At 54.9% G+C, this 26,260-nt stretch overlaps 1 protein-coding gene across 7 annotated transcripts in view; it reads left to right on the forward strand.

Annotated features, from left to right (window-relative positions):
- HM13 (histocompatibility minor 13) overlaps window positions 1-25,711 on the forward strand; it is a 39,443-nt gene extending 13,732 nt beyond the window's left edge. The window contains exons 3-13 of one of the 7 annotated variants that reach the window (XR_005836911.1): window positions 449-531; window positions 5,505-5,593; window positions 7,269-7,408; window positions 7,493-7,618; window positions 8,844-8,901; window positions 12,048-12,131; window positions 15,537-15,573; window positions 17,474-17,576; window positions 22,391-22,476; window positions 24,224-24,426; window positions 25,271-25,711. Coding sequence is in view for 5 of the 7 variants with exons in the window: in XM_040638119.1 (XP_040494053.1) it covers window positions 449-531; window positions 5,505-5,593; window positions 7,269-7,408; window positions 7,493-7,618; window positions 8,844-8,901; window positions 12,048-12,131; window positions 15,537-15,573; window positions 17,474-17,576; window positions 22,391-22,476; window positions 24,224-24,370; window positions 25,271-25,373 (1,056 nt within the window). In the remaining 2 variants the exon portion in view is untranslated. Of the gene's footprint in view, window positions 1-448; window positions 532-5,504; window positions 5,594-7,268; window positions 7,409-7,492; window positions 7,619-8,843; window positions 8,902-12,047; window positions 12,132-15,536; window positions 15,574-17,473; window positions 17,577-22,390; window positions 22,477-22,752; window positions 24,192-24,223; window positions 24,427-25,270 lie in introns of those variants that run through there. The other 6 variants (XR_005836912.1, XM_040638119.1, XM_008703394.2 and 3 more) reach the window with 6 other exon arrangements.
- The last annotated feature ends 549 nt before the right edge of the window (window positions 25,712-26,260 follow it).

Genomic DNA, 26,260 nt, shown 5'->3' on the forward strand with positions numbered 1-26,260 from the left:
GGGCACAATCGGCTTATAAGTAGCATGCTTCGGGCCTTGGTGTAATGGGCTCCCTAGATTTTTGAGCAGGGAGAAGGAACCTTGGAAGAGTGCATTCTGAGGTTCAGATGGCTCCCTTGGGACGCCGCACTCAGGACTGTCCTCCCCCATGATTCCATGCCAGGCCTCTGAGCACAGACGCCATATTGCGTGTCTGCAGATGGTGGAGCCACCAGGCACAAATACACAGACTCCTTTGGGTGCGCTTCCGGGGGCCTGAGGTCCCTCCCTTTTCTTCTGTAGCCACAGAAGCTAGAAGGCCCCTAGCGCTGTCTGAGAGTCTTCCTGCCACCGTTCCCTAGCTCCAGAGGGATGAGACCAACCTCCAGAAGAGAAGCGGGGACTCTGGTTTCCTCATAGCCACTGGCAACCCTGACTTCCTGTTTCTTTTTTTTTATTTCTGCCTCAGATATTCTCCCAGGAGTACATCAACCTCTTGCTGTCCATGTATTTCTTCGTGCTGGGGATCCTGGCCCTGTCCCACACCATCAGGTCAGAAGGCATCTCTGCAACATTTGAAGCAGCTTTCTCAGGAGCCAGTACAGGGTCTTGGATGAGAACATGACCTTTGGCGTCATTCAGAGCCAGGTTTGAATCCTGGCTGTAAAACACGAGGGCATCTTTCCCCTGTGGTACACCGTGGACGACCTAGAACAAGAACCGTAGCCTCTGTGGGACGCAGTTTCCTCACAAGGACTGATAAGAGTATCCAGTGGGTGTTCCTCCACCACGGTTGTTGGGAAAGTTATTTGTCGCGGTGCTGAGATGGGGAGTACCAGTGCCACCTGCCAGGTGTCGTAGGCTGCTGGGCACCAAGCGCTCAGCCTGGCTTCTCGCGCATGAGCTTATTTCCTAATGAGAGCGAGGCAGTGAGTATAGTGAGAAGTTAGGTGTGCAGCCTCTGGAATTTGATGACCTGAATTTGAATCCAGACTCTGCTACTTAATAGCCCAGTGACTTCGGGCAAGTCACTTAATATCTCTGGCCTCAATTTCCTCAGCAGAACGTGGAGGAAAATAATCAAACCTTCCTTGTGGGTCATGGGGGAAAGCTTTTAGCCCAGTATCTGGCACCTAATGTGTCTAATAACTGTTAACTGTCATTGTTACTATTACTTCCTGTGCTAACCTGCCAGGTAACTTCAGGAGGTTAGCTTTTGCTTTTAATCCTGTTAACTTTGCAAACTGAAGCTCAAAGAGATTAAGAAATTTGCTAGGATCGCACAATGGATAAGCAGCAGAGCCAAGATTCAAACCCAGGTCGAAGTGGCCCCAGAGCCATCTTCCCACTGCCACCCTGCTGGGACGGCCACATGCTTGTGTGTGTTCAGTGGGGATAAAGGACTGCAGCCGGGGACCCTCGGGGTGTTGCTGTTAGCGCCGTGGACAGGCCAGTTCTCCATGCGTTATAAACATTTGGCATTCCCTGGCCCTGCTTACTAAATGGGAGTTGCGTCCCCAGTCCCCCCCAGCTTGTGACTGCAATAGTGTCCCCGGTGTTTCCATCTGGCCGCTTGAGGTGGTCCAGTGTCAGGTTGAGAACCGCTGACCATGAGGTAGCCAGCAGACCAGGGAGGTTCCCAGAAGGAAGGAACACAGCTTAAAGTCAGCTTTGAAGGGTGGGAAACCTGGAAGAGGCACGAAGGAGAGGGGGAAGCCAGGAGCTAGAAGGTCTGTGTGCAGTGAAGGCGCAGTCGGGATCTTTCTGCAGTAGTCAGAGCGAGAGGAAGAGAGGAAGCGCCGGGCCTGCTCACAAGAGACATCGAAAGCCAGTTGAGCTTGGCCTTGTTGCTCTGGGCACGCTGGCAGGGCCGCGTGGTGCTCGAGCGTCGGTTTAAGAGACAGCTGGCCCTGGGACCAAGGCCTGGCTCTGCCAGCTCTGTAATTTGTGTAAGCTTCTCAAGCCCTCTGAGCATCAGTTCTGTAAAATGGAGACACTACGAGCACCTCCTCACTGGGGCGTGGAAGGATCTGGTGAGCCACGGCTATAGCATGCCCGGAGCACAGTGCCCAGCACACCGTGACGTGCTTCTGGTCCAAGGTCCCACAGCTGGGACTGAGTTCAGTGTTGTCTTCAACTCTACCTGCCCTTTACCATAAAATCTTGTCCTGGCCGTCTTACAAGAATTTCAGTCCAGCCCCCTATCCTAAAAAATGAAGGCCCGGAGAATCGACCTGAGTGACTCGGACGTAGCAAGATGGTGGCAGACCCAGCCTCAAAGGGCAGACCTCTCTATCTGATGGATCTGGGTGGGGTGGGGTGGGGTGGGGGTAGTCGCTTCCAGGCACTGGGACCCCTCCTTCCCCATGCAGATTACAATCGCCCCCCCCCCCAATTCTCGTCCATCCCACCCCTGGATCTGTGAGAGGCTTGAGATTTCCAGGCCTCCCTGTGGCCCAACCGCCACCTCAGAGAACCCGATGTATTTTGTCACTGTCTTTTAACTAATTCATAATTTTAACTGGTAAAAATTATTGACAGAAATAGAACAAAATCAACTGAAATGGCACATGGTGAAATATATTAGTGACTAAAACTTAACAGAAGAATCATTTTCTTGATAAAATTTAGAGCACAGTATTTGACCTGGGAAAATCAGACCTCATAAACACAACGGATGACCATGGGCAGAAGGGGCGCTCACTACACAGCGTCAGAGCTGTCCTGTAAAAAATTTCTTATGGACCAAAAATGGGAGGGATGAGAGAAATGGCTTTGAAAACTTTACATGGAAAAGAACTGAATCAGATGCACATAATTTTAGCAAAAAGGGAGGAAGGCGTAATTTAATCATGTTATTTAGAAAGCTGTGCCAAAAATTAAATTTATTTTTCTCCTTCAGTCAAATGTGAGTTTTCTGAAATACTTTCTCAAAAAAAGCCTACAGTTTAGTTAGGATTTCCATGAGCTGTTTATAGCCACAAACTTGGAGTCAGACCTCCATCAGGATCCAAACCAGAGGGTCTGAAGGTGGGATTCGGGGAAGGTGAGGCTCTGAGGGGTCGTGTGACCACTAGGATTCACAGCTGGTGGGGGCAGAGGGGGTTTTGAGCCCAGGTCTGTCTGACTTCATGGCCCATGTTCTTCCCAGTTTGGTGAGAAAGAAGGGGAAACAGATTGTAGAGGGTGCCCCGCCCAGCAGTCCTGCGGTCCCCAGAGGACTAGGGGGACAGACCTGCTGAAGGGCCGGAAGAGCCCGGCCCTGAGCCACGTCAGCCCCAAGTGGGGATTCTTTTGGACCCTTCCACCCCTGCCGCCACCCCCTGCTGCCTGCCTCCACCTTGTACAGCCACCAAGACTTCCAAGCCCATGCCAGAACCCGTCCTGCCAAGGGAACCTCAGCTTATTTTTATCATCTCTGAGCTCACACCCCATCCAGCTGACCTTTAGAGGGATAAGGGCCCGTAAGGCCAAAATCTGCCACCCCAGGAAGAAAAGGTCAGTTTTATCAACCCTTGCTTTCCACTCCCAGGGGAGAAGGGCACTAGGATGTGGTTTTCCAGCAGGAAGCAGTGACCTTTAGGTTTGATGGGAGCCATTGAGGGCCGGAAAGAATCTCTGCCTGCTGCAGAAGTCTGCATTCAGAGCGGTCAGCAAGCGCTTACGGCTGCCTCCCAGGCACCAGGCCTGCGTGGGTGGGGTGAAGGTGGTGAGACAGGACCCCTACTCTCTCAAGTTCAGGCTCACCAGCCAGCTTGCTTGACTCTTGCCCTGTGTTATCCAGCAGCTCTTCGTTGCTCGGGGTAACAGGTCATCAGTCTGGAGACTTCTTACCTCAAGTCAAAGCGACAGTTAAGCTTACAGGCTGCCAAGCATTCATTTCATCCTCTTAATGACTAAAAGGAAGATATACTGTAGTGTTCCAGAGGAAACAGTGGCACAGAACAGTTAAGTCATTTTCCCAAGATCACGCAGCTTATCAGTGGTAGAGTCAGGATTTGAATCCAGAAAGTCTGGCTCCAGAGTCCGTGCCCCGAGTCACTGTGCTCTGCTGGTTCAGAAGCTAAGCATCAAGCTCCCAAGGAAGAGGCCAGCCTGCAGCGAAGGGCTTAGCTCCTCAGGCCTTTCTCTGCCTCTGCCCACACGCTCTGGCTTCAGGCTCTCCCAAAAGGGATTCAGCAAACTGAGCTGAAAGTAGCTTCCAGCCTCATCTGCCCCAGCTTCTGCCCCCACTTCTTCAGAGCCCTCCTGTGGAAGCCCCTCCCGGCGCCATCCTCGTGCCCGCTGCACTTCTGTTCACAAAGCTCTCCTTCGTGCCGCAGCCCTGCAGACAGGGAAGCTGTTCGACAAGTGGGGAAGGAGGCCCTGAAATAGTTCTTAACTCCACGTCTCCTTTCTCCAGCCCCCAGGGTCTTAGAAAGGGAGCTCCCTTTCCCTGCCTTGGGTACCTCACTGCTGTGCCCTGGGTACCTCTTGGCCTGCCTCCGTTTACCTACCAGTTGGGAGCACCATTCTGGATTTGCCCACCTCATCAGTCATTGTCAGTCTGATCCGCTGTTGCCAGATGCTTTTGAGCTCAGGCTTTGGACAAGCGCCAGTGCTGATGGAAGCCCAGAGTTCTTACACCCCACCCAGTTGTGGGTCCAGAGTTGGGCTAAGCCTCTCCCCTCCCTTCTCGCCTATCTTCACGGCAGCCGTTTGAGACAGGTGGTATTGTTATCCCCGTATACAGCTGAGGAGATGAGCCACTAAAGTGACTTGCCCAAAGCCACACCAGCGGTGTGGCTTCTGGGCTGAGCTGCCCCAGGGCCAGGCTGGGCCAGGAGGCCCTGATTTGCTAATCTTTTTCTGAAGATGATCTAGAAAAGAAAGTTTCTGTTCCCTGCCTGGCCAAGGCATAGAGTATGCTGGGTATTCAGAGACCATTTTTCCAGAGATGAGGCTAAGCCCATCCTGAGCAACAGAGGCCTCGTGGAAGGGAGGAATGAGAGGGTCACCTCCCACCTGCACCTTAGGGCTGTGATTCTTCTAGGTGATTGAGTCCAGCTGAGTTTATGAAAGATCTCAGGCCTAACAAGTCATGGCGTGGGGGGTAGGCAGTAACCATCAGGTCATCTGACTTGGTAAGTCTAGGATTCTAGAGAGTCTAGGAATACGCATTCTTGACGATGGACTCTCAGAGACAGTGCACGGACCAGGCTTTGGCATCCATTCCTGTTCTAAAACTGCATTTTACGTGGATGTCTGGCCCTGCTTTGTTTCTTGGATGATAACCGAGAGGCAATGTGGAAGCACTAGGATTCCAGAGACCTGTGTTTGAGTCTCAGCTGAGATGGGGAGTCACCCCTGGGCAGTCACTTACTCTCTGTTTCCATCTGCGAAATAGGGCTGATAAGTCCTCCCCGTCAGGGCAGCTGTGCGGGTGCCGGGAGGAAAGAGCTGTGAATGGGTGCTTCTGGGATGGGTTGGGGCTGCAGTTGCCCGTGGGGGTCCTGTTTGCCAACCTGCTTTGTCTTTCCTTCCAGCCCCTTCATGAATAAGTTTTTTCCAGCCAACTTTCCAAATCGACAGTACCAGCTGCTCTTCACGCAGGGCTCTGGGGAGAACAAGGAAGGTCAGTGCTGCCCGCTTTCCCTTGCCTTGGGGATCTCTCACCCCCTTCCCCTTTGTCTCCAGTATCGGGGCTCTTCAACAAAGCAAGGGATGGAAAAGGTGGGCTCTGCAATTACATTGCCTGGCTTCCCACCCCCGCTCTGCCACTGCCTACACTGCCTACACGGGGGACTCTGGGTGAATGCCTTTACTCCTCCGAGCCTTGGGTGTTTTCGTTTTTATTTCATGTGTAGAATGAAAATGATCCATCTAGTACCTCCCTCATAGATATGTTGTTAGGATGGGAGTCCGTGATGAGGGGAGCACTCAGCACACAGCCTGGCTCGTGGTAGGGAGCACCCGATAACGGTGGCTGGCGTACCTCCTTGTGTTATACCTGTTTTTAATGTGATGGCTCTCCCACCTAAGACTTGGAAAGGGGGTTCTTTGATTTAAAAAAAAAAAAAAATGAAAACTCTGGGACCTTGGGGAATGCCTGGGCTTTGGGGGTTTGTTCGAGTATGCGTTCTAGTGCTGTAACAGTATTGGCAGTGACTTGACCAGATGAAAAGTATTTCTTGCATAAAAGTCTGAGCTTGTGAACGTCACTCTCTCTCTTATGGGTGCCTGCCACATTCTGCCTTATTCCTAAAGAGTGGTGACTTTAAGTCATTCCTTTTTGCATTTCGAGTGCGTCTGTGCCCAAGAGGTGATTGTTGAATTTAAAAAAGGAAAAAAAGTGCTAAGCTTGCACCACGGAATCTTTGAGAGCCAAGGCTCCGTCTGTCTTATGCTCTGTCACACGCGGGTGGCCCTTAGGCCCAGGATGGTGTACTATCACCATGTCACAGGCCCACTTAGCTACAGCGCAAGCCAGAAGATGTGGCTGTGAGCTGACTGGCTTCACATCCAGTTAAAAGTCACCAAGGTGCTTCCTGAAACCAATACTACACTCTATGTTAACTAACTTGAATTAAAACCAAAAAAAAATTCCCCAGGGTGCTGTTACCACAGAGGAGAGAACAAAAATTGGGGCCAACCGACAGTCCGTTCCACTCTGGAATCTGAAAGAAATGGCTGTGCTCTGTAACCCTGGGCGAGCCCCACCACCTTCCTGGGCTTCCTCACTAGGAAACTTGGAAGTGATGGAGAATGGCTGTAAGAGGAATGTCTACCACAGGGCCCCCTACAGGAGCACGCAGGGACTCCTTCCTGCTTTTTCTCCAGGCCTCCAGCTCTTACCTTCTTCCTCTTCCTCCTTTGCTGGTGATGTAGGGTTGCGAGCAATCTTCTTGATTTCCTTTGGTGGCAAAATAGGAAGACTGCTGAATGGACCGGGACCTAGCTAAAGACCTGGGCTCAGTAGCAGCTGGCACTGATGGGGCACCCACTGTGTGCTAGGCACTGTGCTGAGTGCTCTGTGAGACCCATCTCACTTGCTCCCCAGAGCAGCCCTATCGGGGAGGTGCTACAGTCCCCTTTATACACAGGAGGAGACTGAAGCTCAGAGAGGGAACTGCCTCCCCCAAGGTCACCCAGCTACAAATGCAGAGTCTGTGCTTCCAACACCACAGACCACCTCCCACTGACCCTGCGCCAGGCCTCCAGTCCCTCCTGTAGGAAGTCGGGGGGGAGGGTTGCTGGGGAGGCTCTGACGGTGCCCACAGCCATGCCCTCCTCCGTCCAGGGGCTGACAGGTGGGAGGGGCAGCCCCGCCCCGGGGAGTGGACTTACCCGGCCTCTCTGCCCAGAGATCATCAATTATGAGTTTGACGCCAAGGACCTGGTATGCCTGGGCCTGAGCAGCATCGTTGGCGTCTGGTACCTGCTGAGGAAGGTGAGGAGCCAGGGCCTGGGGCAGCATGAGGGGACGCGGGAGCAGGGCAGGCAGACAGCCCGTCTCACTCCCGCCTTTCCCCAGCACTGGATTGCCAACAATCTCTTTGGCCTGGCCTTCTCCCTTAATGGGGTGGAGCTCCTGCACCTGAACAACGTCAGCACCGGCTGCATCCTGCTGGGCGGACTCTTCATCTATGACGTCTTCTGGGTGAGTCGGCCTGGGACGCAAAAGGCCCCTTGCCAGGCGCCTGGCTGGCTCAGTTGGTAAAGCGTCTGCCTTCGGCTCGAGTCATGATCTCAGGGTCCTGGGATCCAGCCCTGCATCGGGCTCCTTGCTCAGCGGGAGTCTGCTTCTCCCTCTGTGCTCTCTCTCCCTCTCAAATAAATAAAATAATCTATTTTTTTTAAGGCGGGGAGCTGGGGTGGGCCTTGCCTCCTCCGTCCCTGTCTTGCAGCAGTCATCTGATGGAAGGCAGCTGCCTCAGCCTGGAAGTCGAGACCCCAGAGCAGGTCCTCTCTGGGCCCACTTGCCCTCATCTGTGAAACGAATGAGAGAACAGATTCCCCAGGTGGCTGAGAGCCCACCCTGTGCCCCAGGCCTTGCAGCCACCCTCACTTCCTCCTGGTGGCCTGGCAGAGCTATTCCTTTCCTGGGTCTTCCTAGCAAGCAAGCTGAGACTCAGAGAAATTCAGGCAGGGGCGGTTAATGCTGATGAATGGGCGCAGCCAGGGCACTAGTCTGAGGACAGAGGCCGCCGTTGGCAGCACGCTCTGGCACACACCAGCCCTGGGCTGAGGGGCCTGCTGCGCCCACTCCCCACAGGCATGCTGAGGGATCAAGGCCAGCCTGACTTAGGCACCTTTCTCTGGCCTCAGGCAGCCTCTTTCCCCCTTTAGTGGGTGGTGCTGGAGGACTTTATCTCTTAGGGGTGGGCAGAGCCCTGAACAAACAGGAGACCTGGCCTGGGCCGTCACAGGCCCTTTTCCAGCTCCTTCAAATAGCCCTGCTTATTGCCCAGAACCAGGAGCCCCCTGAGGTGTTCCTATGACCAATATCAGTAGCTACCTAATCTCAGCTTCCATCTGCTCTGGAACAGCTCCTCACTCCCTGCCCCTCCCTGTGGATCTCAGGCAACATTGCATCAGGAGTCCCTAGAACGGGGGCACCAGGGTGGCTCAGTCAGTTAAGCGTCTGACTCTTGGTTTCAGCTCAGGTCATGATCTCAGGGCCTTGAGGTCGAGCCCTGCATCAGGCTCCAAGCTCAGACAGGAGTCTCCTGGAGTTTGTCTGTCTCTCTCCGTCTGCCCATCCCTACATGTGCTCTCTCTCCTTTAAATAAGTCTTAAAAAAAAAAAAAAAAAAGAGTTCCTAGGCAGCGTTCCTTTCCCACCTGGCCCTCACCTCCCTCCAGACTCCTGTCTTCTCCTCCTAGGTATTTGGCACCAATGTGATGGTGACAGTGGCCAAGTCCTTTGAGGCACCAATAAAATGTAAGTGACCACATCCACCGTGGGGAGCCCCTGTACTTCCACCTCGTGGCCCTTCCCCCTCGTGGTCCCTGTTTTGGTCAGTACCTCTCCCTTGGCTCTTCCCCACACATCTCTTCCTCCTCGAGGCTGTCCCGTGTCTCCAGCCTGGTTTCCTTCCCCTCTTTGATTCATCGGCTGTGTTCACACGCAGCTGCCCTCTGCCCAGGCCCTGACGTCCTGCCGCTTGGCCCCAGTGTAGTGTGATAGGGGATGAGCCAGAGGGGAGCAAGCACAGAGGGGGTGTCTAACACAGCCTGCAGCGGGGCACGCGGGGGCTCTCCAGGAAAGGAGAGTCCACACTGGGGCCCGAAGCCTCTCACCGGGTGCTTTAGCTGGCGTGGTCTGTCCCACCCCCCTCACATGGCTCAGGTTTTGTTCTTCCGGGTAGCCACCCGTTGTTGATAAAGAGGAGAAAATCCAGCGACAGGCATCTAGGCATCAGTAAGCAACGCAGAAGTGTTGTCTCTGTAGCGGGCCCATGGCAGAGCGCCTCAGCAGTGCATTCCTGAGCGTCCCCCAGTGCGGTCACCAAGAGCTGGCTGGCTTCAGTGTCCACCCCACCATCTTCAGCATATCTGCCTGTCCCTTCAGCTCATTACCTCTTGGTCCCAAGCTGGCTGCCACAGCTCCTAGTACTGACTCCTCACCCAGCCATGTCCAGAGGCAGAGAGAGGGAACTTTGTGTCTCTCTCATTAGAGAGGGAGGTTCCCCCCACAGGCCCAAATCCAAACTGGTCATCGGCAGCGGGGGTGGAAAAGCGTGATTAGCTTTGAGTTTAAGGCTCAGACCACTGAAGAGCCCCGTTTTGGGATCATGAGTACCAAAGAAGAGGATAGAATGAGTCAGGCTGATAGCAAGGAAGAAGGGGGAGTCCTGTTGGGAAGGCCTTGGTCTTGGGAAGTGTGCACCACGGGCACTGGGCAGCCAGGGGGAGGCCGGCCTCCGAGAAGCAGGAAATAACTGTTCTCCGCAAAGTCTTGCTCTCCGCTGCTGCAGACAGGCCCCCATGAGCTGGACAGACGTTCGTGGCTACACACTGCTCCCAGGTGCTATGGTCTCAGCTCAGGGACCCCGAGGGAAACAAGCTTCTGCCAGCTTTGGTCTGAATAAACCAGTGGGCCCGTGAGCCAGGCCCTCCTGCTGAGGAGGCAAGGATCACGACGGATAGGCCTGGGTTGCTGCCCTCCCCAGTGTCTGGGAGCAGAGCGTTTGAATTGGCAGCCCCCCCAGAACCAAGGGTGTAAAGCAAGGCAGTTCTGCAGCAGGAGAACAGATGCTGGGCCAGCCAGAGCAGCAGCTCCTCCCCATGTGCCATGATAGCGGAAGCCAGCCAGGGTGCCAGGAAAGCTCTCATGAAGGATGATCATGTGTTTACCAAGGAAGCAGGGGCAGGGTGGGCCTTTGGAAGAGAGAGCAGGGCTTCAGCAAAGGGCAGAGGCAGGGAAATACACGGAGGGCCCTGGGAGCAGAGAATCAGGGAGGGAATGTGGCTGAGTTTAGGGGAGCAGCAGAAAAGAGGCCAGATTTGGGAAGCCAAGAGTATCATGCCAGGAAGCCTGGACTGCCCAGTGGGCAGTGAATGAGCCATTGGAAGGCTCTGAAGAGGGTAGTGACACTGTCATACTTGGGTTCTGGCATGGGGAGAAGGCCCATTGCCCTCCACTGCTAGCCGTAGAGCTCAAGCAGGATGGCAGAGTGGGTAAGTTGGGCTGCCTGGACTGGTGTGTCAGATCCGACACTAGCTGGTTGGGCCGCCTTAGGCAAGAGACCATTCACCTCTCTGGGCCCTAGTTTTCACCTCCACCTCTCAGAATTGAATGGTACCGGGATTGGGAAGATAGAATGCGGAGATCTGTGAATCACTGGGACTGCTTTCAGGGGGGGAAGAAGTAGGTGGGGGGGGCATCTGTGCGCTCATTAGGGAGGCACAAGCTCACCTAGAACCCCCAGTGTACCTCTGCTTACATAGTGTTGGCCAGAGCCAGGTCACGTGGCCACCCCTAGCTGGAAGGGAAGTGGGGAATTCAGGGACCAGGGTTGTCCAGATTGCCCCAGCCTTGTGCCACTTGATCCATCCCCTGGGAAGGCTGCCCCACCCAAAGTCAGAACTGGGTTAGTAAAGAAGGCATGGGGTGACCGTTAACAATGTGTGCAAATCACCTGATTCTCACCACAACTCTGTGGGGTCGGTTCTCTTATACCCTGTCACAGGTGAGAAAGCTAAGGCACAGAGCAGCTAAGTAACCTGTGCAAAGTCACAGACCAGAGCCAAGATTCAGACCCATGCAGTCTCGCCCTGAAGCCCACACCTAACTGCTCTCTGCTTACGCGGTGCTATGGAGGGGCGCCTGGGTGGCTCAGTCGGTTAGGCGTCTACCGTCAGCTCAGGTCCTGATCCCAGGGAGCCTGTTTTTCCCTCTCCCTCTGCCCCTCTCCCCCCACCCCCGTCCCCGCTTGTGCTCTCTTGCTCTCTCAAATAAAATACTAAAAAGAAAAATAGGCGCTGTGAATGAGATCCGGTTACAGCCCCCTCTTGCCATAACTGGACACAGAGGAGGCATTTCTCTCCATCTGTGTTTATCTAAACGAGTGGGTCAGCAGGATTTCTGAGTGAGGGGCTTTAAGTAAGGAGTTTGTAGGAGTGTGGCCTTTTCTCCTTCCACACATCCAGGAAGGGCTTCCAGCCCAGGCTCCCCCTGCTGCAGACAAGGGCCACCACCTGTCCCCACCCGTGCCGTCATGAGACGGAAAGCCTATTAGATGTCAGCACTGCGTGGGCTCTTTGGTCTCTTTCATCCATGTGGCTTTGGGGTCGATCCCACTTCACCGGAGGGTTCCATGGCTACCAAAGAGCACTGATGGTGTGCTGTGTGAGTTCTGGCTCAGTAAAGGCAGGCAACTTTCGATCTAGATGATCCTAGATTCTTCCCCCTCTAACCCGCTGTGGTTCCAGATGGAGACTTTGCCCTTCAACCTATCACCACCTCCACACTCCCCCCCCCCCTTAAATGCAGGTGTGTGAGTTTCATGCAACAGAGATGGGGGGCTGGGAGGCAGTCTGAACCAGCCTCTCACCAATTCCTCGCATCCCTGCCTCCCCCCACAGTGGTGTTTCCCCAGGACCTGCTGGAGAAGGGCCTCGAAGCAGACAACTTTGCCATGCTGGGACTCGGAGATATCGTCATTCCGGGTGAGCAGGCCGGGATGGGGGTCGAGGTGCAAGTGGTGGAGGGGCCTGAGAGGAGGCAGGGGACGAGCATGTGACGCAGCCTCGCCACTGGGAATGGGGAAGGGAGAGGCCAGGCAATTCTGGACACCCAGCCCTGGATCAGCCCAGGGTCAAGCAGCAGTCACGTGCCAGGCCTTGAGCCAGGCAGCGGGGGAACAGCGGTGAGCATGACCATCCTCACGGAGCTTCTGGTCTGACTGAACAGACATTACTCAAGAACAGGAAAAGTTAGGTGTCTGTGACAGACTGAAATACGTTCTGTGACAAGCGCATCTCCTGAGGCTTCTCACGCGCACCCACCCCTTGCCAGTGTTTACGAGTAGTACCGGTGTGCCAGAACTGCCGAAGTCCCCGTGGTCCTCCTCTCCCGGTCCCAGCGAGAACACGCCTGTGTGTGTGGACACGGGGTGGGGGGGAGGACACCATGAGCGTGTGCTCCTGTACTCTGGCAAAGGGGTGTGTGGCACGCACTTGCTGGTCCACGTGAGCGGACCTCGGAACCGTCTACATGTGGCTGCGAGTCAGTGCACCTGGGCTCCGGGCACACAGCCCTGGGCGCCTGCAGCCTTGCCCGGCCTTGGGGCGCCAGCAGCCTAAACTACCAGTCCAAAGCCTCAGGGCAGAGCCGAGCTGCTGCTCTGTAGGTCGCTGCAGGGGCTGAGCCCGGATGTGTGCATCTGCAGATCCGGACCTGCTGACAGGTAGCCAAAGGGCACACTTGTTCCTGTAGTCCAGAGGCTCCGAGTCCAAGGATCAGAGCGCCCCTGGTGCTTGCTTAAAAGAAGAAAGTGTGGGACAAATGAAAAGCCAGCCTGTTTTTCACTCTAAGAAATGATGGCAGTTCTTTTTTTTTTTTTTAAGATTTTATTTATTTATTTGACAGAGACAGCCAGCGAGAGAGGGAACACAAGCAGGGGGAGTGGGAGAGGAAGAAGCAGGCTCATAGCAGAGGAGCCCGATGTGGGGCTCGATCCCATAACGCCGGGATCACGCCCTGAGCCGAAGGCAGACGCTTAACCGCTGTGCCACCCAGGCGCCCCAATGATGGCAGTTCTAATATCTGAGATGGTACAGGCACTTCCATTGTGACACTTTGATTTTGTTTGGCAGTGAAGGAGAGGTTTTCTCTTTTACCAGCGAGGAAACTGAGGCTCAGAAGTAAAGGGACTTTCACAACTTCACGCACTGATAAGGGCTAAGGCTGGGCCCCAGCCCGGGTTGTCCGTCTGCAGGCATGGCCCGTAACAGCAATGATAGTAATAGGCTGGTGATGACCACAGCCGCATGGGTCAGACCCTGCTGGGTGCCCGCCGCCAAGCTGGCTGCTTCTCCTGCGTTGTCTCTTTGCTGCTCCTAGCAACCCAGTGAGGTAAAGGGTATTTCCATTTTGCAGATGAGTTAACTGAGGCTCAAAGAGACTTGCTCACGTTCCTGGGCCCATGGGAGTATGGTCTTGAACCCAAGACTTTCCATAACTTGCAGTGCTGTGAGGCCGGGAGACGCAGCTCCATCAGAGAGAAGAAACTGAGTCCCGGAAAGTGCCCCAGCACCCCCACAGACTTCCCCAGTGTCCTTGGTGGTCATAGTTCTGGGCTTGGGGCATGCGCAGGACAACCCTGCATGTACCTACGTATCTAAGTCTTTAAGCAATTTCAGTAGCTGAAAGTCGATCGCACCCTCGCAGTGCCCCAGTGATACTCTTCAAAGAATAGGCTGCTGCAGACCATTGTTTTGAAGCCCAGATGCGTAACTAGCGGTGAAAGCGCTCTGACCCCTGGATGAGTAGAACAGTTGTAAATTCGGCCGCCAGGGGGATGCTGAGTTCCCAGCTTTGTTTCCAGAAAGGCAGCGTTTGTCTTCTCTCTCCACCCACCCACTCCCTACTCACACACAATCTCAAGGTCTTCGGGGAGGACTAACTCATTTCCCAGTTTTGTTTTGTTTTTTTTAAAGATTTTATTTATTTATTTGACAGAGAGAGAGACAGCCAGCGAGAGAGGGAACACAAGCAGGGGGAGTGGGAGAGGAAGAAGCAGGCTCCTAACAGAGGAGCCTGATGTGGGGCTTGATACCAGGACTCCAGGATCACACCCTGAGCCGAAGGCAGACGCTTAACAACTGCGCCACGCAGGCGCCCCTCATTTCCCAGTTTAGAATCAGTCGTACGTGGAGGCGCCTGGCTGGCTCAGTCAGCGGAGCGTATGACTCTTGATCTCTGGGTCATAGGTTCGAGCTCCACATTGGGTGTAGAGATTGCTTAAGGATGGAATCTTTAAAAATAAATAAATAATAAAATTAGTCCTACGCTGCCAGCCAGTGCTTCTGATCAGCTCAGTGCAATTCAGCCCTTGCCCTGAGCCCAGAGCCCAGTAAGGAGACAGTCACTGATGGTTGTGGTATGTGAGCAACATCCAGAGGCCGGCCTGGCTGCTGGGTCTCGGGGAGTCTTAGGCTCTCGGCGTGTCTGGGCTGGGACCTGCAGTGCCAGGAGGAGTGCGGCGGGTGCACGGAGTTCATCACCCTCTCCTGCTCCCGCAGAGCCTCCCGATGGTCTGCCTGCTCCTGCCTCTCACTCCAGCCAAACAGTTGCCACACGGGTTGATTTCCAGATCTGTTTAGGTTGTTCCCCTGCTTGGAATTCTTCTGTGTGTTCCCTTACAGTAGAGACCCAGTTCCTCCTTGTGCCCCACAGCCCTGCGTGGCCGTCCATCCCCCGTGTCTCCTTCTCTGGGCTGCAGCCTTCCTGGCTCCTTGACGCATGCCACACCACAGCCCTTCTTCCCTCAGGACCTTTGCATGTGCTGTTCCCTCTCCCTGGCAAGTGTCACTTCCTCACAGAAGCCCTTCTTTTTCTTCCCCTCCACTCCCCCCAGTCTGGCATGTCCCCGGATATATCTTCCCATGACACAGAAAGCACCCTTTCACAGGATCTTGTATTGAATTTTGTTCCTGTTTGATCAGCATGTCTACCTCCTGTCACCTTGGTTGAGCTCTGTGGGTATGGTGATTTTGCTTCCTGTTGCCTGGTACTTAGAAGGCCTCAATAAACACTTGGGTGGATGGGCCCAGTGTGACACAGTATGGTACTGTGAGGTGCCAGGTCAGCGTGGTCCCAGACCAAAGCAAGCTCCTGGGACCTTCTTATTGTTCTAAGGAGGCCTGACGGTAGAGAGACGGGCTTTCTGCCGGCACATGGCAGTGCTGGCCCCCAGTGCCTGCTCCACGACTGAGAACACCAGCTTGGGGACCCACCTGCGTGTTAGTTCGGTGCCTGCTCCTCCCTGGCCCGGGCAGGGACTCCATCCCCAAGCCTTCCTGAGGTGCCGGCTTCCCTGCCACCATCTAACCCTGGCTCTCCGCCCACAGGGATCTTCATTGCCTTGCTGCTACGGTTTGACATCAGGTAAGCCGCTTGGAAACTCCAGCCCTCAAGCTCCATGAGTGAGGGGACTTCCTGGGTGGGGTACCCCAGGGGCTTCTCAGTGGCTTTCAGGAGCCCAGAGGAGGTAACCTGCCATCCCACTCTCCACCTGCGTAGACGGTGCAATTCTGATTTATTTGCACTTTGAAGGTTGCGTGTTCAAAGACCCTGTGGCCAAAAAGAAAAAAAAAAAAGATCACACTCCCAAGAGACTTAAACCCAGAAGGTCCTAGTGGTACTCATAGTGCTTTCTCACTGTGTGACCTTGGCAAGTGATCTGACCTTTCTGGGCTAAGGTTTCTCATTCTTAACTTCATGGTAAACAAGAGCTCCGACCTCGGCATTACCAAGAAAAAACCTGGAGGGAGCGCTGAGCACAGGGCCGCAGGGAGACCCAGCTGCAGTCCAGTCGTCATCGTGCATTATCAGCCCAGGCTCAGGTCACTGTGTCCCAGCTGCTCTGGCTGCTCCCCGCGCTCCCCTCACTCAGATTTGTGTAGTCCGTTGTGGAAAGTGAGCACAGGGAGAGGGAAGGGGGCCAACTTGAGTCACTACTTCCAACAGAAGAGGTTGCACTGTGAACGCAGCTGGGTGTGCTGCCAGCAGGTGGCGATGTCTTTCCAGTGGAAGGTTCGCAGTACGCACACTGAATTTCAAGATGGTTTGTGAAATTTTCTTAATCTCCTTCTGCCCAGTAATTGCAAAAGCAGTAATAGTATTGACAGTGGTAACAAGAAACTGTACCAGTGTCATTGAAATCGAGTTTGCCTGTGAAACTTGCCCCCGCTCACGCACATCTGGGGTATTTGTATAGTGCCACTCAGACCTCACATCCATGGGCTTACAGGCAGCCTTTGGGAGGGACCTGGCCAGTCTGTAATAGAGGCACATCTGTGCCAGCAGGCTGTACTCCTGGCTGTTCAGAGGTGACACAGAGAGAACCCCATGAGCGTCCCTGGGCCACTTGCTGGAGACACAGATTCACATTCGGATGCCAGCACCCTCAGAGGCAGAATCTCATTCCTAGCCTGGGTGGGCAGGATCGGCCAGCCTTTCCGAGCTGGTTCCAGAATCTGTGCAGCATGCCCACAGCAGTCAGCTTCACCCCAGGCCCCATGGCAGCAGAGCCCCCAGTGCACTCGCAGCTCTGGGCTCGGCGGCAGCCAGGGCAAGGGGAAAGGGAGCTGTGAGTACTCCGGTCCGCGGATGGTGCTGGGCACTGTGCTGCGTGCCGGGGACAGCCAGAGGTCATGGTGCAGAGGTCCTAAAGGGAAGCCCTGTAACGGTGTGATTGAGTCCTGAGGCTGCTCTCGGATGGCTCGCCTCCAGAAAGCCACTGGCACTTTATCCACGTAGTCAGCAGCTAGTTAGCATGCGCGACAGGTCACTGAACTGTTCGTCCGCTGCGCTGAAGAGCGCAGCTTCCGTGTCAGTGTCTCCCAAAGCTTGACCCCCAGATCAGCTTTCCCTGGGTGGTTTCTCAAAAATGCAGATTCCTGGACTTTGTCCCAGAACTATTTAGTCAGACTCCCTGGTTAATTGGACCTGGAAGTCTGTTATTTTTTGTGTTGGAGTTTTTTTGCAAGTTTCTAGGTGATCTGAATGCTGGCTAAAGCCCTAAAGCCACCGTTCTAGGTGACGGCACTTGATATTCACAACCAGTGAGCAGATGGATCGTGGTTTTCCCAAGATGAGTAAACTGAGGCATAAGGAAGGAAGGCGACTTCTCCAAAGACCTATAGCTGGGACAGTACCAGAGTGCGTGCCCAATGCCAGCCTCTCAGCCTCCAGGGTCTTCCCCAGCTGCCCCCTCAGCCGTGATGGTGCTGCTCCCATGGCTGCAGCTAACCTTCCCCCTCTTTCTCCCCGCACCTTCCTGAAGCTTAAAGAAGAACACCCACACCTACTTCTACACCAGCTTCGCAGCCTACATCTTCGGCCTGGGCCTCACCATCTTCATCATGCACATCTTCAAGCACGCCCAGGTGAGTGGGCCTGTATCGGGAATGCTCCCACTGCAGGTAGCAGGGACTTCGTGCGTAGGGCTTGTCACATACACGAGCCGCCCAGAGGTAGGTGCTCCCCAGCAGGGTCAGAGTGGGCATGTCTGTGACCCTTGGCCTTTCACCTGCGGCCGTCACAGGATGTCAGCAGCTGTTGCAGGTAGCACAGGTGCGGGAGTGGCAAGGGGGGTAGCACGGATACCAGCCGTGCTTGTGGCCTTCATCAGGAAGACAAAACCTTTCCCAGAACCCTCCCGGCAGATTGCTGCTCACATCTCATGGGCCGTATCAGTGTCACGTGGCCCCCACTGCAGGGAGTCTAGGATAGAGGGGCTGTGGCTTCTGAGCCTCCATAGTGGGGCAGATGGAACAGTGTTGGAGTGGGTGTTGGGTGTTTCAGCCCAGTGCCTACCTTCCCAGATGAGTGATAAGGTGTCAGGGGCCTTCTCTGACTCCCCAAGCAGGCCAGCCTCTGCCTCTTCCTCCCACTAAGATGGGTACCGAGATGCCCCAGAGTGAATCAGGGTGTGGGATGAAGGCTGAGCATGTCATTGTGGCCTGAAGAGGGTAAGACTGGGAGGGGACAGCCAGCAGACAGGATTACTCTCTACTGGAAATCAAAGCACTTCCCAAATGTGCCAGGCTCTGCTGACTTCATTAGGGTCCTCATGAGCAGCTGAGGGGACTGAAGGTCAGGTGCCACACAGCCAGCGTGTGGCAGAGCCAGGATCCAAACCCGTGTCACGTGGCATCCAAGCCCAGGCTCTGAACCCCTGGCAGTGAGAAAGGCCGGGTGGAATGAAGGCTAAGGGGACGCAGGTGGGAGGAAGTCCACGCTCCTCCATCTGTTCGCTGCAGGGCTCTGGGCAGATTGCTGAAGTTATGCTTGATTTCCCTCAGTGATTAATTAAAAAAAAATTGGGATAAGTAATAGTAGCCAGCTTGGAGCTTTTTGAAGATGAAATGAGTTAGTATAAGGAGAGTGCTCAGAATTTTGCCTGGCCCAGGTAGTATTAGCTGTCATTGTTGTCACTGTCCCCTCCATCCTCCACTTCCCCTGGTCTCCCTCTTTCCGCCTCCCCCGGTCACCAGCCACAGAGAAGCCACCTTTGAATTAATCACAATAGCTGTTTGTTGAGCAGTTACTGTGTGCCAGGCACTATGCTAGATTCTTCTGCTCATTAAGTCACTTAAGTCCCTATGGTATCTATGATACTTACGAAGTAGATAGTAGTATTTTCTCATTCTACAGAAGGTCCACGGTCCAGGGTCCCCTAGCATATAGGTGGAGAAACCAAGAACCAGGGAGGAACCACCTCTCATTCATTTCTACTCCAGATGGCCTCGGGAGCTGTTTTGGCTGAGAGTGACACTTGACAGGGAGGTCCCCGAGAGTGATTGAACCTGGCCCAAGGGACTAGTTTAGAGGCCTCTGGGGTCCCAGCCCCGTTGTGTTCCAATGGAGAGCCATTCCCCCAGAGGCCACCAGGTGGCAGCCTTGCCTTCTGCCTGGGCTAGACTCCAAGGATCCCATTGGGAGCTCTCACACTGGCTGGAAAGGTGGTCCTCTCTGTGGGGACAGTGTAGCCCAGAGGGAAAAGAAGCCTTCCTGGGACACACAGCAAGTCAAGCTAGGCCCCAGCTGGAGCCCTGGACTTCCGGCCCCTGGCCCCAGGCCTGTGCTCCTCCCTCGCAGCAGCCCAGCCATTGTCCATCATCCACCTCGGCATCTCCTTGGAAATCTTAGAAAGAGGATCCAGGACACAAGGGGAACCTGTTTCTTGAGGACCCTCTTCCTTTCTAAGACACAGGCAGTCCCAGTGCCAGCAGTTCCCTAGGTGGGAGTCACCACTGGTTATGTGGTCTTCAACCCATGTAACCTCTATCAGAAACTCCAGAGGCACTGGGTGGCACAGTCAGTTAAGTGTCCTGCTCTAGGTTTTGTCTCAGGTCGTGGTCTTAGGGTGGTGAGATTGAGCCCTGCATCAGGTTCTGTGCTCAACATGGAGTCTGCTTAAGACTCTCTCTCCCTCTTCTTCTGCCCCTTCCCATGCACTTGTGCTCGTGTGCACTCTCTCACTCTCTGTCTCTCTCTCAAATAAATTAAAAAAAAAAAAAAAAAAACGACTCCATGGGGTGCCTGGGTGAGTCTGCCTTCAGCTCAGGGCGTGATCCTGGAGTTCTGGGATTGAGCCCCATGTCAGACTCTTCCACTGGGAGCCTGCTTCTTCCTCTCCCACTTCCCCTGCTTGTGTTCCCTCTCTTGCTGGCTGTATCTCTCCTCAAATAAATAAATAAAATCTTAAAAAAAAAAAAAAAAAGACTCCAGGCCGGGGGTCCGGCAGCCTCCTAGAAGGGGCCTTCAAGATGATCAGGTGTCCTCATTGTAACAGAGTGGGAAGCAGTTTAGTTGGGGTCACACAGCAGAGTCGAGGCTGGTGGAAAGCCAGGATTCTGAAGCCCAGCTTGCTGTCCTGAGCTGGACATCCCAGCCTCTCCTCAGCACTGACCTTGGAGAGGTCCCCTGGTGCCTTGAGAGTAGCAGCCTTGCCACCTCCCACAGCAGCCCTTCAGTGGCTCCTGGCTCTCAAGGCAGGCCTTAGGGAAGGTAAATTTGTACCACCCTCCTCCCCGCACCACCCCCACCCCCACCCCCACCCCCAGTGGGAAGCCCTGTACTTTGCCTGGCCTGGCCTTGATGAAGACTGAGACGGAGGCACCTAGAGCCCCATCCTGGCCAACCGCGTGAGGAGGGCATTCCTTTCCCTCTTCTGATCCTCAGTGTCTTCATCTGTAAAGTGGGTATGAGAAGGCCTGTTGAGAAATTAAATTCTAATAAGTTTGTATTTGTTGCATTTTCTGTTTCATCAATTTGGTCTTTTGTCATCATTGTTTTCTTTCTACTTTTTGGTGTTTTATTCTTTTCTGGCTTTTTTTTTTTTTTCTTCTTCTTCTTCTTTTTTTCTCCTAAGATTTTATTTATTTATTTATTTGAGCGAGCACACGCAGAGGGAGAAGCAGGCTCCCCACTGAGCAGCGAGCCCAATGGGAGGCTTGATCCCAGGACTCTGGGATCAGGACCTGAGCCGAAGGCAGATGTTTAACTGACTGAGCCACCCAGGCACCCCTCTTTTTCTGGCTGCTTAACTTGAAAGCTAAGATTATTTCAAGTCTTGTTTTCTAATAAATGCACTTTGTTTTCTGATAAATGCACCTAGACTTAGTTATAAATTTGCCTCTGAGTACTCCCTTGGCTGCCTCTCACATGTTTTGGTGTAGACTTTTGTTGTTGTCATTTCTTTCACCCCCCAAAAGGCCTAAAGCCTGACTTACCCAAGCCTAACTCATAGCAAATACGTGATACGGTGGGAGAAGCTCAGCTCCTTTTACACACCTCATGTGACCTTGGGCGAGTCCTTTCCCGCTATCTAAACCTCAGTAGCATCATCAGTAGAACTCAGATTATGTTTTTAGCTTCAAGGGTAGTACGTATGAAGTGGTATGGTTCACAGGCCACGCATGGCAGGTGCCAACAAATGGTCTGAATGTCAGGCTTGGCAGCCTCTGGAGCCCTGTTCTGTGACCTTACTCACCTTAGGAGTGAGGTCTCCTCGCCCTTACCCCAGTCGTCTCCAAGACACCCTCTTAACTTTGTGAGCACCCATGGGAAAGCCATTTGCTTAGTATTTACCAGGCCCTCTTCTGAATGCCAGGAATAGCACAGTGACCAAGACAGCCGTGGACCCTGCCCTCATGAAGTTCACAGCCTAGCAGCCGAGAGATCGAGGTCTGTAACGGCGGAGTGATGTTCCGCTCCGGATTGCCGGAGATGCTGCAGGGGCCCTGAGAGTAGGCGACAGGAGGGCTGGCTCCCCACCAGTAACGAAGGTCCGAAGGAGGAGGCGTCTAGGCAGAGGTGGGAAGAGCACCACGAGCGGCAGAAACTGCACATGCAGAGGTCCTGTGGCTAGAGGTGACAAGGAGGACCACAACAAGGTCATTGTGGCCAGAGTAGGGCAAGTCAGGTCAACCTCGGAGAAGGAAGCAGGGTCACATCTCATGAGGACTGCAGGCTGCTGAGAGCATTGGAGGTCATGGAGGGTTGAACAGTAATGTCCAACTTTCAGACGCTGCAGGGAAAGGAATAGCTTTAGAGTCTGATATGCCTGAGGTCCAGTCCCCACTTGGCCATTTAGATATCTGAGGCCTGCACTGTCCCCTGTCCTCCCAGAGCATCAGCTTTCCTCACGTGAACAAGGAGGATGGTCGTAGGGGATGGAGAGATGGACTGAAATGCTCTTTGGCAGGCTGAGCGCAGGGTGGCGTGTGCAGCTGTCCTGTCCTCCAGACCCAGCTTCGCCAGGAGTCTCCGCCCAGGCTCTAGAGCCAGACTGCCTAGGTCGTCTTCTTGTAACGGCAACTAACAGCATCTCCTGGAGCGTTTGTTAAAGATGCAAACTTCTGTCCCTGGACTAGGGAAGCAGAATCTCTGGGAATAGGACCGACCCAGGAGGTTCCTTGTTTGAACCTGATGTCCCAGGTGATTAGGATCCTGCCCGCCAGACTCCTGGGTACCCTTAACTTTCTTTGGGTTCCTTGCCTTCCCTCCCAGGGAGGAGCAGCCCTGCTCAGGGAGTCAGGAGCCCCAGGGGTGGGCCCAGGCACCCACTGACTTGCTCTGGGAACCTGGGCCGTCACTGTCCATCAGTCACACCCTGGAGGGGGTTGGAGTGATGGGCATGGCCCTGAGCGGGTACGCTGCCCAGCAGTTGGTCAGTAGCTCTGTTCTCTCACAGCCTGCCCTTCTGTACCTGGTCCCCGCCTGCATCGGCTTTCCTGTCCTGGTGGCACTGGCCAAGGGGGAAGTGACGGAGATGTTCAGGTAAGGCAGGGCAGGGGGCGGACATCTGCAAGGCACAGGCGCACCTGCGGGCAGCTCACAGAGCCTGCCGGGGCTACTTATACACGTCTCCAGGGGAACATTGTTCCTGCCACCGGCCCCACCCCTTGTCCTTTCTGCCAGCATGTGGGTGCCTGGCCTGTGGCACCAGCAGGAACCTTTCTGCGGGGCTGGGAGCCAGGGGAGGGCAGCCCCCACATCCAGATGATTTCTGGGTCTTCGGAAGGGACTGGCTGGTATAATTCCCTCCCACCCCAGGCCGCCCCAGTCCTACTGTCAGGAGCCCTGGGTTCCCAGCCTGACTGTGCCACCGTGTGACTTCAGGCAAGTCTTTCCCTTTCCCAGCCTCAGCTTTCCCATGTGAGTAATAGGGAGGATCCTAGTGTGGTGGGAGGTGCCTCAGATTGGAAATCAAGTGTCAGTCCCTGTTGAGCCGCCTCAGTGGCTCTAACCCATAGCTCTGCCTCTGCGAGTGTCTCACTTGCACTCATACCCCTTCCCTGTGGCCATATGCACAGCTGCCACACCCTGTGCCCAGCCCCACCCATACCCCAAGGCCTGCGTGACTCCGACAGGTGTCTGCTCCCTGGCACCACTGACCCCGCCTGCCAGGGACCCAGAAATAGCTGCCAGCTGTGATCGAAGCTGCCCACTCGGGGGCCTTCCACCCAGCTCCACCTGCCTGGCCTCCAGGTTGTCCCTCGAGTGCCTGCCAGGCCATCTGTGCACCTGGCTGCCTGCAGGGGAACCTGTGACTCACCCCTCCCCCGTACCTGCCTCTGCCCTCCCTGTCTTGCCTAGAAGCCCCAGGCTCCCAAGCTGCCTGCCCATATCTCCTGGCTGGCAAAGCCCTGTGGACTCTGAGGCCAGGCTGGAAGATGAACTTGGGGCAGATCTCGGGACCGGGGTGCTATCTGATCCCGGAACTCAGCACCTCCCCTCACCCTCTGGCTCATCCATTCTCAGCCACCCCCCTGCCTTGGGGTAACCAGCCCCCCATCAGTCCCAGTCCTGCTGTGTCCACACTGGGTCACGCTCTGCGCCTCCAGAGCCAGGGCACCTGCTTGGTGCTTGCTTTGGCTAAATGTTCTTCCACTTGGGCACTTGGCGCCCCTTTCTGCCCCTGCCCCCGGGAGGTTCTTGGGTCGAGATGAAAAAGCAGGTTGGTCTCTTTCTTTCTTCATCTCTCTCCCTAATTCTCCACCTTACCTTTTGTTTTACTTTTCCCTTGGGAAGTGCTCTCCTTTTTTGTATTCACTTAGCTCACACACTCACATGGCTCAAAATTTCATAGCCAGGAGAGGGAAAACCCCCTCACGCCCCAGCCGCACCCCGGACCCTGTCACACAGACCTTCAGAGACAGCGTTGCTCCTAACAGCACCCGTGCGCGTGCACGTTCCTGCACAGATGGAGGCGCTGGCAGAGCGGTCTGCATCTGGATTTTCCGCACAAACGGTAGATCTCAGAGACGTTTCTGCTGCAGCACCCGTACGTCTAGAGCGTCCTGCTCTTGCACAGCTGTACGGTGTCCCTTTGGCGAGGCACATCTTTTTTATCCACCTAGTAAGTCCGGCTGCTTCCCACTGAGTCTGAAAATGCAGAGGAAGGTAAAAATAAGACACAGCTCTGCTCCCTTACCTTGCAAGAGAAGTCTCTGTGTCCACCCCACCCCACCCCATCTTTTCCTCTCCATCTCTTCTTTTCTGTCTCTCTCTGTCTCTCACACAGCTACGAGTCCTCGGCGGAAATCCTGCCTCACACCCCGAGGCTCACCCACTTCCCCACAGTCTCGGGCTCCCCAGCCAGCCTGGCCGACTCCATGCAGCAGAAGCTAGCTGGCCCTCGCCGCCGGCGCCCGCAGAATCCCAGCGCCATGTAATGCCCGGCGGGTGCCCACCTGCCCGCTCCCCCCCACTGCCCCGGGGCCCAAGGTAGGGCAGACACCCCAGCTCCAGTGGACGGGGCAGGGAGCATTGCCAGGGGCAGGCAGCAAGTGGTACCTCCACAATCACCAGGCGGTCCCGGTCCCTCAGGGCCGGGAGCAGGGTTCTAGAAAGTCACTGTCCTCACCGGTGGTATGGGATTCCTGTGAAACAGCACGTAGCGACAGCCCTTGTCATCCAGGAGTAGATTCTCTTACTGCTGGCCTCCATATAAACCCTGGGCAGATCACTTTCCTCTTCCAGAGCCTCTCTCTGTTCGTCTAAGTGGGTACATTCCTGCCTCCTGGAGTTGACCTGGGGAAGAGATATAGGTACTGTCCTTGGTGTGAACTCAGTTGCTTGATAAATGGGGCCCAATAGCAAGAGCTAAGCCAGGTGGCGGCCTTCGAGAGTGGCACCTTGCCACTTGCCAGTAGAGCAACCCCCTGCCTCCCTGCACCCCTGGGGCCGAATCGTTTTGACTCCTGCCATGTGCCCTGGGAAGCAGACCCTCTCCCATAGCCTCGTCCTGGCTGCCCCATTTTTTTCCCCACTCTCCAGTGGAAGGTCCAGGAAGCTTAAAGTTAATCCACCCAAGCCCATCCTTTCCTCCATCTGCCTCTGCCCTTTACCACCTCTTGGCACCACCAGGCACAGAGAAAGGAGAGCAACCTGTCTGAGAAGGGCATACTGTGGGGCCGGGGCCAAGTCCTGGAAGATGCTGGGCCGTGAATGCCAGGCTGGTGTTCCTCGTGTGCCCAGGGATTTTCCTGGGATGGTGGGGAGGCGGGGCCTGGAAGTTCTGCTCTTCCCCTCTAAAGGTGTTGTTCTTATTGTTTTGTTTTTTGGTCAGTTATGAGGAGTCAAATCCTAAGGATGCAGCAGCAGTGACAGAGGGATCCAAAGAGGGAACAGAGCCCTCGGCATCGAAGGGGCTGGAGAAGAAGGAGAAATGATACGGCTGGGGCCTGACCCTCTGAGGGCCAGGCCAGGCAGACGGGGGCAGGCCAGCACAGGCCTGTGCGGGCAGCGGGCGCCGGAGGCCAAGGGTGTGGGAGGCTGGGCAGCTCCAGGAGAGGGGTGGGGGTGACAGGATCCCTCCAGCAGGGCCTCCCATGGCCTGTTCCCTTGTCCCCCTTCTCTAGCCTTCCTCCGCCCCTTCCCAACCCCTGCAGGCAAAAGAAGCCCCAGTTTCCCCCACCCTCCCAGATACCAGGTGGGAAAAGTGGGTCTGATTTTTAGATTTTTGTACTGTGGACTGACTTTGCCTTACATTAAAAATTCATCCCAAGGGCGCCTGGGTGGCTCAGTCGGTTAAGTGTCCGACTCTTGATCTCGGAGTTGTGAGTTCAAGCCCCGTGGTTGGGGCTTGAACTCTGTGCCCAGTATGGAGCCCACTTAAAAAATGTTATCCCATTGCTCAGGCAGGCCACTGTGCCCCTGGAGGGGTTCTCTGCACCCGGCATCATGCATTGCCTTTACTAGCTCTCACCCTCCCACTCAGAAGTTTCCCTGGAAGCCCCTTTCTGGGGACTGTGAACTCAAAACCTCGGGGAGAAGGCCTGACCTCCAGGTCCTTCCATCCTCTTGGATGCCCACCTAGTGCCTGGCTAGCTCAGCACTTCAGGGACCCCTCTAGCCAGCAGAGGGAGCCCACGAGCCCTCCTTCATTTCCCCCTTCTCCCCACTCCGTTTTCTTCACCACATTGCTCCCAACACTTGGGGGGCAGTGAGGCTGTTAGGTGCTCCATGTATCACCCACGTATGCCAGCGAGACAATAAGGGGGGGTGGGTACCAAAGCTAACCTGATTCAGCAAGGAGACCAGTATCTGCAAAGCTAGA

The sequence above is a fragment of the Ursus maritimus genome, unplaced genomic scaffold, assembly GCF_017311325.1.
Source record: "Ursus maritimus isolate PB19 unplaced genomic scaffold, ASM1731132v1 scaffold_22, whole genome shotgun sequence".
Taxonomy (NCBI): Eukaryota; Metazoa; Chordata; class Mammalia; order Carnivora; family Ursidae; genus Ursus; species Ursus maritimus.